We start from the raw sequence: 16,344 nt of genomic DNA on the forward strand, positions 1-16,344 counted from the left end.
CAACGGAGTGTTGTAAGACGGAGTAAATTATCTGCATGCTGTTTGATGCATTGCTCGGTGTACTTGTGTGACTTGAATTGTCTAAAAACTCAAAATATATATATCAGACTAATGATTTACCTGACAACCGCAAAGTCCGTTTATTTATTTTATTCGGGATATAATTTAATTATACATAATAATGAAAACGTTATAATACCAGTGATGTAATTTGTAAGAGATGCAAATCAACGACGACTATAACAGTCTGATTTAAACAATTAATTGATATTTTAACGCGACACAGTGAGCTGCCTTAAACAATTACAATGTAGCGTATGGTCTAACTACAAATTGGACGACTGATTCAAACGTAGCAATATTTATAAAATATCTTGTATAAACACTCGTTACTTTTAACAATGCAATTATCCATACACTTTCGGACGACAAATAAATAAGTGGATGGCGAGACTGTTTACATGAAAAACACGCGAGTATTATCACGTAATGCAGGCGAAACCTGTTCGTATGCGGTCCTTTGTCACAGTGTCACAGAAAGATTGCAATTATTAAATTACAAATCGCGTTCACCGCGCATAATGCGTTCGCGCCTCCTGTATTAATTAAACAAATTGGTAACCGTGTGTTTTCTGTGTTCTTCCATCGCTTTTACACGCGAGCTCGTTTCCATTATGCCCGCCCAATTGTTACAATAAACTAACCAGACATGACGTCAGTATAGTCCCAATGTTCACCACGAGTGTTTACACAACTGTAGGAAGAGTATAATATTTGCAACAACACTTTCATACGCCACTTCGCTGCACTGCAACGAAGTAGCTTCAAATTCAAAGGGATATATAAATACTGAAAAAAAGACAAAAATAAAAGCTAATTTTTTTGCACGCATAAAAAGATATATTGTCAATTGAAATAAAAAGATGTTAAATTGAAACATTTTCCCATTATAAGTTCATTTTCGATTGAATGAAAAAATGTTAAAAAAGAAAGATAATATTATTATTTAGATTCTAGAGAGAATAGAAAAATATTTGTATTTTATATTAATTAATTTAAAAATATTGCACTACCTACTTAATAAATTTTTTCATTAAATAATGCAGAGCAGCAACCCATTTTATAATTTTACAATGTTAGTTCGTCCGTCCGATTGTCCGTATAGTAACATAAATTACTAGTACACAAATTAATAAAATAATTTGAAAGTTTAATTAGTAAAATAGTGAATAATTAAAGTTTAATCGCATAGACCATAGAAGAAATTGAGAAAACACTTATTATGATTATCGAGAGTCTCGACCCGAAATCGAGACGAGACTGAAAATTTCGAGATCGAGACCGAGACGAGATTTGAGTCTCGTCTCGTCTCGGCGAGAACGAATTACGAACTTCCAACGTAGGTTAGAAATGATTAGACTTTAATTATAATATATCAGAAAGTATTATAAGAGACCGTTACTTGATTGTTAAAATAAGGTTTAATCATCTCTATCTGCCCGCATAAGAAATTATGCAATCATTACTGGATACCCTGTATAGTGAGATTAATATTAAAAATAATTACCTGCTCGAAGAGCGTACTTGGGTACGGAATACTATAAGGATAGCCTTCTTTTCGCAAAGTCTTGGGTTTCCTTCGCGGTCTGTACTTATAATCAGGATGTTCCTTCATATGTTGTGCACGTAACCTCTTCGCCTGATCGATGAACGGGCGTTTTTCATCCTCCGTAAGGAGCTTCCATTCTGCACCTGTAATAATTTTTCTGTTATGATTTATGTGTATGCATATCGCGATCAGGAGTAACAATTTCATATGTAGACAGGCAATGTTGATAACAATTGATTTGTTGTAATATTTGAAACTTATTTTTAATTTTGTGTGGTAAAAAGAAAAACATCAAAGATACTTTTTCTTCTTCTTCTCTTTCTTCTTATCTTAGGCCTCTGATCTGTGTTATACCTCTCTTATATGCTTGTGGGTGTGCGTTGATTATTCAATAATTGCCTCAAACATATGGGACCTATAATTTTGTCGGCTCCGAACGGCGGATTTTTTTATTTCTATGGACAAGGATTTCTGTGGACAGGAGGTATTTCTCTCAAAGGAGAGGATATTCTACCAAGAATTTACTTTCAGAAGATTGCTGGCCTTTTCCTAGAAGAGACATGAACGTAAATATTTTGGTTTCTACCAGGATCGAATCCGGGACCTCTGACATGATAGACCAGAGCGCTGTCTGCTATGTCACGCTCACGCTCAATTAATTAAATGAGCTTAATCTCTGGGTAATGATTGGTCGAGATCACTGAACTTCCATCATTATACGCAATAGGTCATCTTTCTTTTCGTACCATGCCTATATCTATTTAGAATTGAGTAGATAGATCTTTCGAAGGCATTCCCTTGCTATGATATCTATTTATATGACGGAGCTTCTGATATTAAAAAAAAATGCGGTATAGAAACCATGTCAACCAACATTTGCGAAATTGCTTGTAGAAAGACAAAGAGAGACACATGATTATTTACTGAAATGGAAATATTGATTGCATATACACAAAAAAGGCTACAGTTGCCACAACCAAAAGTCACATATTTATTTACATATATATTATAATTAATAGTAAACAGTAATTAACATGTTTGAAAGTATCAATATTTGAGAATTATCGGTTCCAGGAATTTGAATGATAAATATTTAAGAAGAGATCAATATTATGGTATGCATATTAAGAATATTGAGAAATGTAGCACTTTGTATTATATTGTCAGTTATGTATTTGTTGACGAAAAGCCGCTTCTATCTTAAGAAAATGAAGCGAATGAGAAAATTTAAGCATCTTGATGGAAGTAAACTTTAATGTAATGCAGATTAATGATACAATGGGGTATAAAGAATGTTATAATAATATCGATAGTTTAAATTTCAAATTTGTATTATTGTAACATTATCTTTATATCATTATATCATTATGCATTATCTTAAAGTTTATTTATATTAGGATACCTAAATTTTCTTGTTCACTTTCCTTTTTATGATTAAAAGCGATTTCATTTTTCGTCAACTGATAAAATAATACAAAGTGCTAATTTTCTCGGCATTTAATGTATCGCTATAAATGATCTCTTCTTGTATATTTATCATTCAAATTCTCAGTACAAAATTTCTAGAATTGATTCTGAAATACTGATACTTTCGAGCATATATTAATTACTGTTTATTATTAATTATAATATATCAGATATAATTGCGAGAAACAAATTTGGTAGCAAGTTTAAAATTATCATTATATGATTATTGCTTTTCCGGTATATTATTTGCGTTTCACACGTTCGTACCGATTGCGATTCGCGTTCAAACGCTTTTGGGATTTCACGGCGGGCCTCAGGGACGAAGGGATGGAAGGGATAAATCGCGAATCGTTTTTAACCCCTTCGCCATTCTCTGCGTCTCCCACTATGCTAGCGGGCTGATTGTTTTGCACAGAATTAATTACCACTTGTTGTCGGCCGCCGAGGCGCGCACAAAGCGCGAAGCCCCGGTTCTGGCATTCTGGAAGCGGAACCCGCTGGTAGCGAGGTGCGATACCTACCCCGATGCCGAGGCTGATGCAACGGCGGTACAATGCGCCCGGGATTTGCACTGCGACGCTGCCAACAATGGCCGCCACGGTGAGACGTTGGCGTCGCGACGCTACGAAGCTCACAGCTGTTTACTGGAGACCGATTTTGTTGAGAAATTCGGTAGCGAGGATCGCTATAAAAAGATCGAATACGGAATCCAGAATATCTGGTTTGCGTTTCTTTAAATTTACACCCTTAGAATAAGTTTTTTTCTTAAAAAGATCTTTTAAGAAATATCCAAGTCCTATTAAAAAAAAGTTCGAAAACATAAATTACATGAGAAGTGCCGATGTTGATTATCTTGGAAATAAGAATCCACGAAGAAAATTTGTTGTTATTGTTGTCGTCAAACGAAATGGCTCAATTCGAGGTCTTAATTCGGGATTTGTTCAAGATGAACCGGTCGTGAAGTTGTCAAGAGAGCGACTTTTTCGTACCCTCCAAGTTTCGCATGAGGACTTTAATATCTTTCCTTTCATGTAGCTTGGTCAGGATTACCGGACACGAATAAAAAAGTTGCCGGAAGAAAGGAAAGAAAGCGAAGTAATATTCTGAACGGCCGATAGAATACAAAGTTTCATTCGGATGAGATAAAAATTCTCGATATAGAAAAATAGGGAAAGAGAAAAAAATAAACAAATTTAAATAAAATTTTTTGGAATAACTTGAATAACACTAGTTTACAACAAAAAATTACTTTAGATCAGACTATGTGTCTCTTATAGATTTTTTGGATGCTGAAAACGATACCACAAGTGAAAAAATTCTAGCACGTCAGATTTCCAAGATAATTGAGGTTCAATATGTAAAAAATGATTTTTTTGGCGATATTTGACATTTTTTTTACAAAGAAGGTTAACTTGAAATTTCGATTAGAAGTCATGAATGTATTGTTCATCTCCTCTAAAATGCATTTTTTTTATTTTAATACCTTACTTTTCAGCCATGTTATGAAGGATTAAAGATAGCTATTTCAAATATGGAAAGTCCTGTGCTGAAGTGATACCTCCGCGTGGTGCAGGATAACGCTAAAATCACTTCAAAACAACAACGACACGCATACATACACACATAGACAGAGAGAGAGAGAGAGAGAGAGAGAGAGAGAGAGAGAGAGAGAGAGAGAGAGAGAGATTGTTTTATAAAAAAAGATATGTAGTTGCATATTACAAATCGCATATTGTTTTTTTGAAAAGCAATTATATATATGTATTTTCACACATATTACACTAGTGGATTAGTCTCATAATTCTGTGCATAATCGAAATTTCAAGATAACGTTAACCTTTTTTATAAAAAAATGTCAAATACGCAAAAAAACCATTTTTTACATATTAAATCTCAATTATCTTGGAAATCTGACGTGCTAGAGTTTTTTCGCTTGCAGCATCGTTTTCAGCATCCAAAAATCTATAAGAGACACATAGTTTGGTCCAAAATAATTGAAAAAAAATTTTTGTAAACTAGTGTAATTTAAATAAGATTGTAAAGTCTAAACTTATAAGAAATTGGCAAATTATCATCACTTTCAAAAAATCATTTTGTGAAACTAAAAGATCAAAAAAGAGGAAAATAAAAGAGGAGAGGAGAAAAGCAATAGACAGAAACTGATAAGAGCGCAGGGTGCCGAGGATTCACAGCGAACCCCACAAATCCCTTGCTCCTCCTGTTGTTGTTACTGCCTGCTAACAACAACAGAGCACGTCGACTGTTGGACAATACGGATACGTGGTAGCGCACAATGAACTCCGAAGAAAGGTATCGGCAAGCGCTGGATGAGAATCCGACGTTGTGTCTTTCGAGACAATAGCGAAACTGATAACACAGCCCGTGCCGGGATCGAACTAGTATTCTTAATAAATAAAACCTCTTGAAACGCGCGCACGTATATATTTGTTCCGGAATTCCTTAGATATTCGGCGTTTCTTTATCTTGCTTAGGTATGATGTCATCAGTATTGGTAGAGTAAAATGCGAAACTTTGCTGTAATGTTTTTGTTGTTATTAAGGGATATTTTTGTTCCATTTAATGTAAACATAATCTTTTGAGATATATGTAGAAAAATAGTGAGTGTCATTTCCTAAAAACGTGTCCGTTATTTCAAAAATAGTAGCCCGAGTTGATGATTCATGGGTCACGTAGATTTGTGTACGGAATCAAAAAGCCGAGGCGACTTCCGGTCGCGCGAAGGGGGTAGCTCTGCTCTCTATTTATATTATGGCTTATCCAATCGATACACGTTTTCCCGTCTGAAAGGCAGGTGGCACGGTCGAACAAGAGAGGGGCGATAGGATGGGCGGCGGGGGTGACGGGATATTCGACGTATTTGTTTAGAACAAAGACTTCTCGGCACTGATGGTATTAGTAAGTTGGCATTCGCGGGCAATACTCCTTCGTCCTCTCTTTCCTTCTTTCTGATGCCTACGACAACGACGACGACGACGACGACGACGACAACGACGACGACGACGATGACGACGCGAACGACGAGGACGAGGAGTGAGCTTAAAGCACAATGGCGCCCGCTTTTCAGTCCTTTCCCCGTGAACAATACCGTTTATTTAACATCGTTTAAAAGTACAAAGCCTGTTAATTAATGGACGGGAGGTGGCGAGGAAAAGATAGAGACGAAGAAGGCAAAGAAGGAAAAGGAAGGAGAGCAGGATGGCATGGCCGTGACGTCGCCCTCGTTTCTATGACATGACTAATGCCGATAAAGGGATGTGATAAAAAATACGTCGAATTGACTCGTCGATTATGTTTGGAATATTTTATTATATTCTTTTCTGATCTCGATGAAATGGTTTTGACTTTATTTTAGTAATGTAACGTAATGTCTTGCATTAATACATCTCGCATTGATTTTGGAGGAAAAAGAATTACGATTTGAGTGTTGAAAACGGAAGATGAAGGGGTGGCGATGCAGCTATTGCATCGCCGATCGATCGGTTTCTCCCTCCAACCCTTCCCGGACTTGTCCCCGACGATGAAACGTGGAAATTGGAAAACGTTTCCTGCATTTCCTGTTAGCGCGGGGGCTCGGCGACTTGGAGCACCGAAATCGATCTTGCGTTGTCAGGATTACGTGAGAAAATATGTTCAATGTATTAAAAATACTCCGCCGAATAAAACATTATTACAGGCAAATAACGTTTTATTCTACTAATTAATAGCTGTCATCCTTAGAATGATGTATGATTAAAAGAATATTTATGTAATTCTGTGACAGAAAACGTAGAGGCGGAGAAGGTGATATTATGGTCGGTGTAAGTAGAATGGTCCCTCTCTTAATATCTCCGCGAATTCTAGTGATTACTTATGGAATTATTTGTTCAATAGCTTGCCGTTACACCATGACGCTAATAAGCCAATATACATAATAGGCAGTATTTATTATAATTCATTTTTACTTCAAGCATTTCGAAATGTTTTTAAGGTGCATTTCTCTCTCAACACATAATTACATGCACTTCTTCATTCTTCTTAAAGCGTATTATCACATGAATATATATATATACATATTTGAGTATTTTTTGCTATTTATATCTTATTTGGCTGTATACATTTCAAGTTATATAAAGTTAAATAATAGCATGGCATTTTGTTAATGTGGCGCCTTAAACTCATTGATCGCTGACAGCCTCTCTTTTTCATATTGAAATAATTATTTGATAAAATTGATTGTAACTCTACTATTAATCTAATTTATGTTCCATGTATTATAGATTTTTAGTATTGAGCATATACGAGAGTAAGAAGTTTTGAACACGTATATGTATACATTGGATACATTCTGCAATATTTTACTTTGTAATTTATTTTGACACAAATACTGTATTTTTTAAGCAAATTAATTTTTTAAATATATTTTTGTACTGGGTCACTGTTTTTCATTGAGCTGTTACGCAATATCACCACATATTTATAAATAATGTCCTAAATAATAAGTTTCGTACCTTTTGAGCTAGAATCGATTGAACAACACTTTTACGAACAACACTTTTAATAGTTAAGTTTTAAGTTTAAATATTGATTATTAATCAAGTTATTGTATATAGTCTTCACTAGGTGCAGGGAGTGGGGAGTACCTGAAAAGGGGATCTCGCGTTTCGCACGCGTCTACTGCACACTGGACATTTTTATGACGAATATTAAGAAAAATTAATTTTGTATTTTTTTTCAAGATTTCGACAAAAAAATAGTTTTTTTAATGGTAAGAACTGAATTTTAACTCAATTTTTTTACTAAAATAACTTATTTTTTCATCTTTCTACGTGTGAGCCACAAATTGATATAAAATAAGTGTTTAATTTTTTATCGTACAAATAATTTTCACGATTTATAATTGTTTCTCTCTGTTAAAACTTAGGGAGGCAAGTACTCTCCCCTGTTCCCCTCCTTGCGTATGCCCATACCTGTATTCCTTATCGGCATATATCCATTAGATAAGAATTATATTCGATAATGATGTGAGATTTCATTAAATACATTCATTGTTGACGTGAGGTATGATTAAGCTGTTAAAGCGACACAATTAAAAGGAAATCTTATTTCAAGCCTTCTTCGCGTGCTATGTTAATAGCCTTTTCTTACGGAGCGAAACAATGGCGCTGTTATTCTTGTTACCGGTGTCGTTTCGTGCCAATTAAAAAGATGCCTCTAAGGTATACGTATTATCTAACACCATAGCTGATCTAATGGGCACTTTACGAGATAGTACAGTGTTATTTTCTTTTCGTGGCGATAATTTTAATTTACTTTTTTCTAATTTTATTATATATAACGATTACTTGTAGCAAAATATTAGTTTATATTAAAATTTTAAACACGTAAAATGAAATCATTAAGTATTACATCATTGTAAGTCCCATAAGGATTTCTTTATATCTTAAATATTTTTAATTAAGAATGAAAAGTAAATATTTAACCATAGATAGTCAAACAATTTGTGAATGATAGTTTAAGTAATTCCTCTTTTTATTCCACCAAATATTAAAGTATTTTTTGTAATATCTTCTTTTACACAAGAAGAGAACACGTCACGGATTTTAATCTCCTTTAACATGATGAATCTATATAGTGAAATAAGTTGTGTTATGTCCGAGCGTTTTATTGAGTGGACCTTGTAAATAACATTTTTTAAATATATGATTTTGATGCCGACGAAAATATCTTCAAAATGAAAAATATTATCATGCCAATTTTATCGGCAAACGTTTGTCAAAACGTTACGACGTGTAACGATTGGGTAATGTCCCTTGTGAGAAGCAGAATAATTTTTGGTGAGACAATAAAACGGGGAGTCGCAATATGAAAACAAGATAAAGAAGATGAGGATTTGATATTAGAAGGTGGAATATTAAAATATTTGACAGCTGTGTAGGAAAAGACAGTACGAAAGATGCAGAGGAAAAAATATGAATATGTGACGTGGTCATAGTAACAGGTGTTCGAGGTGTTGGGAAAAATTGTTGGGTGTTAGAGCGCACGAGGCACTTCGAATAAAGAGGAACATTAGAACGGAGAAGACAAAATATATAAACACAGCATAGACAAAGCAGAAAGCGCTAATAAATTTTAAGCCGTCTAGAATATATACTTACTATGAAGATATGTGGTATTAGCAATCGTCATAAGAAAAACGAAGATATGAATGTTGGATGCGTTGGATAAGATTAAGCAATTATTGGTTAAGAACAGGAATATATACTATATCAGCTTAATAGAGAAATAACAAGAGAAATGAGGAAATGAAGAGTTTGTGAAAGGTAATGAGAATATGACGAAAAGGATAGAGAAGACATAAAACATTTTGACAATATGTAAATGAAAAGACTAGGAGATGCACACCAAGGAATTTAATGGAGAGTGAATGAGGGACAGAGTTAAGAAAAATATCAAAGAATTTCAGACAAGATGAACACTATAAAGGAACCAGTAACATAATATATGACTATGAAGGCGATTTGATTTCGTATAAATTTTAGCAAGTTTTTGCGATGTTCTACTCAATTTCCGATAGTAGCGTCAGGACCAAATGATTTATCATTCAACGCATCATACTCTTTTTCTTCGAGTTCATCTTTATAAAGTCGAAATTCACAGGACAATAATAACAATAATAATACTTGTAGTACTTAAATACTTTGATTATTAATAGGTGATTTGATTTAGTAATTTCATAAACCAGACAGCATAACAGAGAATTAAAAAATAAGGACCCATATACAATTAACGAAATAAATAAAAAATAAAGTAAAAAAGCCATTAAGAGCCGCGACGTAAGATATTGCTGCGATATCTGACTCATTGAATATTACAATTCATTAAATGTTTTGATCCATGGTTAGGGTCCTCTTCAGTAAATAAAAATGAAACAACGAAAAAGGTTTTTACATTAAAATAAGTAACGAATCATATAACTTAGTTGATGAATAATATATAATATAACATGTCTAATTGTCGAAAATTATGCATAACATTACATGTGTTGATTATAATATCGCGTCATATCAAGATAGTTCACATGATGTCCATTAAATTTCCAAATTACTAAATACTAAAGTAAGTAATGAAAATAATACAATGATGCTAATAAAATTTTGCTTTGAAATTAAAAATAGGAAACCTTACAAATAAAGGAAAATTTTGTTTAATGACTTACATGTAAATCATGGATAGATATGTCTGTGATGTTATTAGTACGCTTGTCATTAATGAAATATACAATATGTACAGAGAATAACAATTAATCGCTCATAACTAGCAGTGTCTCGAAAAGTATATACATATAAACAAAACTCTAGAATTTTTGACTGCACTCCTGTTTCTCCTTAATCTTTTCCAACCCTTTTCGTGTGAAGTTTATCACAGAATTCTCGTAGGAAACGAATTTCGCGTATAAGTCTCGAAGTGGAGCGGAGAATTCCGTCTTTTGTGACAGAAAGAGCCGGTGGATGGTTCAAAGTAGTAACGGAAAGCTTTTAAGAGAGCGGGAGCTTTAAACTCGCTCAGGGACGATCATTTTTAATCACGCGCACACGACCGTGTGAAGGGGAACGCTGATGCGTGTATGTGTTTTGTGCTATGTATATATTACGTATATATACATATATATATGTACATATATAATAATATATGGCAATGAAAGTCATTATACTCGCGATTCTATAGGTGAGATACAACGATGGGATTTGTCGCGATTTTCCTTTTCACGAATCTTAGAAGTATAAAACTTTCTTGCTTAGATGTGATCAGATCTGTTTTTATCAGCTGAAAATTGTGCGATAACATTCGAGTTTGATCGACTATGATAGCATATAACTGTTAATTCCTTTGTTGCATCTTTGAAAAGCGAGGCCGTCGGCAATTCATGTTTGAGCATCATAATAGATACCTATCGCTATAAATTAAATTATAAGATTATGTAATATGGATGATAGAAAATAGGATCAAAATACGTCATACAGGATAAACATAATTGAACTTTAGATATCGTCAGATTTAAGCTTTAATACTCGGTTTCGTTAGCATACGAAAAGTAAGCCTTTCTATTACTTTTTTTCAGTTTCAATGTAGCACGGAACTAATTTCAAGGAATGCCATAATTTGCTTTTTCGAGCGAGGATCGTAATTACTATTCAAGATAAATATCATGGATAATGTCACGGATCCAAGAGATGATGTTAGCGAAACAGTTAAACCGGATTAATCTCAAGCACCATAGAACAGGCAGGATCTCCTCTGTTTAAGAGAGGATTGCAAAACTGACAAGTCGTTTCTTTAACGCGTTCGAAAGAAGCTAGTGCTTCCTCTTGAAGGCTTCGGCAAGCGGTAGAAATACTTCATTACGATGAAAGCTTCTCCCGAGTCTCTTCTCCACATCCCCTCTCACCTTACCGTTCTCTCTCGTGTGTTTATATATTCTCTACTTCTCTTTCGTTCCGCTCTCTTTGTGAATTTCTCTTTCTCGGGGGTGTTTGCATCGCATGCATGCGTTTTTACAGCGCAATATCAGAGGTAGTTTAGGGGAGGAATGGAGGATTGGGGTAAAACTGAGATAGAATCTTATTGCAATTGTTGTGTCAAGAGCATCAAAATTCTGTTATAAAAATATCAGAATTAATTATTTACAATAATTTCTTATAGTCATTAAAGTCATTAATATCTTTATCAATGGTGGCTTTTGTTATTTATTTTCGATATGTTGTTGTGAAAAGTAGCATATGTTACACTTAGGTCTTTCTTTAAAATAATTTTATCAATTTTTTATTTAGTACCATTGATTGTTTATACCATTTTTTATTTTGATTTGTGTATCTTAAACAAAATTGCTATTATTCTCGAAAGGCTTGAACCATTCACTCCAGAGGAGTCTCGAAGACGAAAGGGAAAGGGGACAAGGTTCGGATGAGCAACTTGTACAACAGGAACGTTACAGCGAGGTCCAATAACTAGATTAGCTCTAAGCGTTTCCCGATAGGGCACTCACTTTAAAGAACCACTCTCTCTTCCTCTCTTGCGCTACGACTACTCCCTTTAGGATTCATCCCTAAACATCCTCTGGGTGTCGTGAAACGTGGTAAATTGCTGACTTGGAAGATAACGTGTGGATTGCCATTTACTAATTGATGCAATAAAATCGGATGTTGTTTTTATCGCATTTTTGGGCTGGAATTATTTCAATTACTTGCGAAGTATTTATCTTAACGAGAAGACCATTTGATTGAATTTCTGTCATTCATTTTGGAATTATTTAGCATAAAACAATTATATAAATATTAATTTTAAATGAAGTTACAGGATTGAAAATTCAAAATTTTGAAGATTTGCAATCTCAAGAATCAGATAAATCAACAGATTGGAAAAAGTTTTAATAATTTAGGATTTTAGAAATGATTACTTTCACGTATTCAATATTCAATATCCCTGAAAAATCTTCCAAGTATTAACATAATTATTCTTATTTATTATATTGAAATATGTCCTTTATTATTTTTTGAGAATTTCTATGGCTAGTCAGAGTATTCACACGACTAGTCAAAAAATAAGGTATATTCTTCCGGATACCTTTGTGGTGTCAGAAAAAAAGTGAAACGTAACGTGCTTGCCCGTTAAATTCCAATCATCGAATCGAGAATGGAGCTTTTTGTCGCCTTGCGTGGGAATTTCGCAACAGTGCACAGTGGGAGGAAAGGGACAAAATTTGTGAGTGCTGCAACGAAGTGGATGTATCATCCAAAAATATGCTTGGCGGCGAAAGAGCGACGGGAAAGTGTCGCGTCGACACATAAAAGAAAATGTGGAGGAAGAAGCATGGGAGAATAAGGATGGCTCGGGAAGGGGGAAAGCAGAGGGTTGGAAAATAGAAAAGGGGGTGGTACAACGAAGGTTCGAGCGTGCGCATCATTTTTACTGAGAAGAAGGAGAAAGAAGAGGAGGAGAAAGAGGAGAAGGTGGAGTAGGAAGAGGAGAAGGAGGAGGAGGAGGTGGAAGAGAAGGAGACGCTTCCCTTATTCGACGTCGCCGGGGAAACGAAAAATGGGGGACAGACGGTGCGAGGCGAGGAAGAAAATGACGGATAAAGGAGTTCGAGGGAGTTGCGGAAGGTTCTTTGTCGACTGGGGTATTTAACGGAAATACTAGACGGAATATCTCCGTCGACGCTAAATCACGCGGATGTGTGTTGTGCATGAAGTCGTTCATAAAGGAAACGATGAGAAATAATATGTCGTGACAGAATGATAGTTCTGATTGTGCAATGAATAATTCTCGTTGCGTTAAAGATTTTTTTCTAAAAAGTCGCGAATAAAATATGTCTTAGGGCCCTTTCACATCTTGACGGAAAAGCAGAAAGCAGAAAAGTAGGAGCCAATCAGAACTCGCGTTCGTAATAGAAGCAGAAAAGCGGAATGTATTGCTTGTTACCTGCGAGTTCTGATTAGTCTCCGCTTGTCCGCTTTTCCGTCAAATTGTGAACGCGCATTTACACTTAGGGGCTATATTTCGTCGAAATTAATTTTTTGCAGAATGATATACTGTATTCTAAAACATTCTGTTTACCTTGTAAAAAAATTAATCCTTTTATTTTTAGAAAATTTTAATAATTCAAAATATATTTACATCTCATATTTTATATTAAATACAGTATCTAAACTTCTGTTTAAACGCGAGAGGTACATCTCGTGTTATATAAATCCGCATAATATGAACTGAGTTATACAAAGATTTACTATATTGTGTTTAGTGTAAATTATGAGATATGAATACATTTTAAATTATCAACATCTTAAAAACGACGATTTTAATGGGCATGTAAAGTTAGTATTCCAACTTTAATTTTCGAGAGTTTTTAGAAAGAGAGAGGGAGGACTGTGGGAGAACGAGAATATAAGAGGGAGAAAGTGAAAGCAAGGAAAAAATAAGAAAAGGCGAGAAAAAATGTAGGCAAAAGAGAGCAGGAGAAGGCGAGAGCGCTCGAGAGATGAGATAAAAAGGGTGGAAGGAAGGGAAGACAGTTAATTATTTTTTATTTTTATATATTATTAACCTAATATATTAATAAATATAAATTATTGTTATTATTATTTCTTTATTTTTAGAAGATTTAAATTCTATATTATTATGTTTCAAAAATTTACAAAAAGCAGTGAAATCCCTAAAAACACCTCTTTAAAAAAGAAAAAAATATACGCCAAGTGCACAAAAAAGGTATCGAATATTACATTCCTTTTGATAAAAAAAACGGATACGAAATAAATGCAATTAGCCAAGTATTTCATAACGCAAGACACATAAGATAGACTGAAAGTGACTAAAATGATCAACTGAATTATAGTGAAGAAAAAATGTGGCGTACCCGGGTCGCATTAATTGCATTTCTGTGAATATATCTCAACACAGTATTTGCATTATAAATTAAAATATAAAAATAATATAAATATAATATGTGTATGTATATAGTGATGTAGTTTGTGAGATAATATTTAGATATAGAAACATTATAGATAACGAATTTACAAGATTAAGCAATTATCGACATTCCTTCTTTGTTGAATTATTGTTTTCATGTATTGTGTATATCTGCAGAATATTATATGGTAATAACTTTTTTATTAATTCGTATTGCAAATAATTTCCGTACTTATGAAAACATATTAGTTCTAAAATATTGTGTTTTAATGCGACCCGGGCACACGAAGTGTTTTTTCTTCACAATCCAGTTGACCATTTTAGTTACTTTCAGTCTATCTTATGTATCTTGCGTTGTGAAACACTTGGCTAATTGCATTTATTCGCATCCATTTTTTATTAAAAGAAATGTAATATTCGATACCTTTTTTATGCACTTGTTGAAATATCTCAGAAACGATTGACCATCTATGCCAAAATAAAGGTATAATTATGTTCAGGAGAACGTATTCTATGATTCGGCTAAATTTCACTGAAATAGGTGAAGACCATATTTAAGCCTTCCCTTGTAAGAGAGATGTTTAGATATAGAGAGAGTGGTTCGGTCCGCGGACTACCAATCTATGAATCCGGGTTCGATCCCATCCACGCCTCGCGCATTCGTATTTGTATTCTTTTATAGTTGGCACCCGCCGTCATTTCGCCGTCTGGCCACAAATAAATCTAGCGTAGTAATCAAAACAGTATAATAGAGGAAAACAAAATAGTACGAGTGAATGTGAATGCTCGGTCAAAGTCGACCTTTCTTTTCAAAAATATGATGCATCACTCAGACCGAAGAGAACGTGTCCTTTTCGGCCAACCAATCTTTCGACTGCCAAACCTGTATTGCCAGAGTTGGTTAAAACTGTTGGCTAAAGCTGAATTTCCCCATATTCGGCATGAGTTTTCCCCAAATTTCCCCCTAAAAATTAAACCCAATGAGAACGGAAGAAAGGAGTGAAGAAAAGTTACAAAAAAAGCCTGAAGCCCTATTCTTGAATAATATCTCATACGAAAAACTAGAGAAATACTATAGTATACGTAACGTATATTATAGTATATATTTCCTTAGTTTTTTATATGCGATATTCAAGAATAGGATTCCTGTTTGCGTTGAAATTTCCAACAATTTTTGCACCTAAAGTGACATGAATTATATTCGAATTGAAAAAGGAGAAAAAGATGATGCTGATTGCATGAAGTGCAAGCAATGAGAACAGGCCTAATGTTTAAAAATTATATATTTACATAGATATATTTTTTACATGTATATGTAAAGTTATACATACAATTTTATTATAACACCTTATGTTTTTATATACATGAAAATATATCTATTATTTCTTCTTGTTCACTTTCTATATCAACATACATATTTTCTGAATTGAACTTTTTTAGTATCTTAAATCAATATGGCGTTTTTATGTCGAATTCTCATTATTAGTCTCATTAATTCAGCGATCTTATGTTATTATTATGCAGCTTATGTCATTTTGTGTGTGATGGCCTTTAATCAGAATCCTTAGATTTATCTATATTTAGAGCCGGTTTACCCAACATCGATTACTTGATCGGCCGTTACATTAGAATTGACTAATCGCAATTTGTTGTTCAGTAGAATCGACCAATCATCGTCGACTAATTAAGTTAATGGATCGATTAGGAGATGGTGAAACCGACCCTTAGATAAATTTTCAACACTAGCAATGAATTTTAGAACATAAATATGATTTTTCCCCCAAAAAATCCGCAAAACCAAAAAT

At 34.1% G+C, this 16,344-nt stretch overlaps 1 protein-coding gene across 1 annotated transcript in view; it reads right to left on the reverse strand.

Annotated features, from left to right (window-relative positions):
• Positions 1–16,344, reverse strand: part of LOC108728231 (transcription factor Sox-19b) — a 40,989-nt gene that overhangs the window by 21,279 nt on the left and 3,366 nt on the right. Inside the window, exons 2-3 of the mRNA XM_018456694.1 lie at positions 1,568–1,752; positions 503–518 (exon numbers count right to left, since the gene is read on the reverse strand). Coding sequence (XP_018312196.1) covers positions 503–518; positions 1,568–1,752 — 201 coding nt within the window. The remainder of the gene's footprint in view (positions 1–502; positions 519–1,567; positions 1,753–16,344) is intronic.

The sequence above is a fragment of the Mycetomoellerius zeteki genome, unplaced genomic scaffold, assembly GCF_001594055.1.
Source record: "Mycetomoellerius zeteki isolate Tzet28-1 unplaced genomic scaffold, Tzet1.0 scaffold592, whole genome shotgun sequence".
NCBI classification, from domain to species: domain Eukaryota; kingdom Metazoa; phylum Arthropoda; class Insecta; order Hymenoptera; family Formicidae; genus Mycetomoellerius; species Mycetomoellerius zeteki.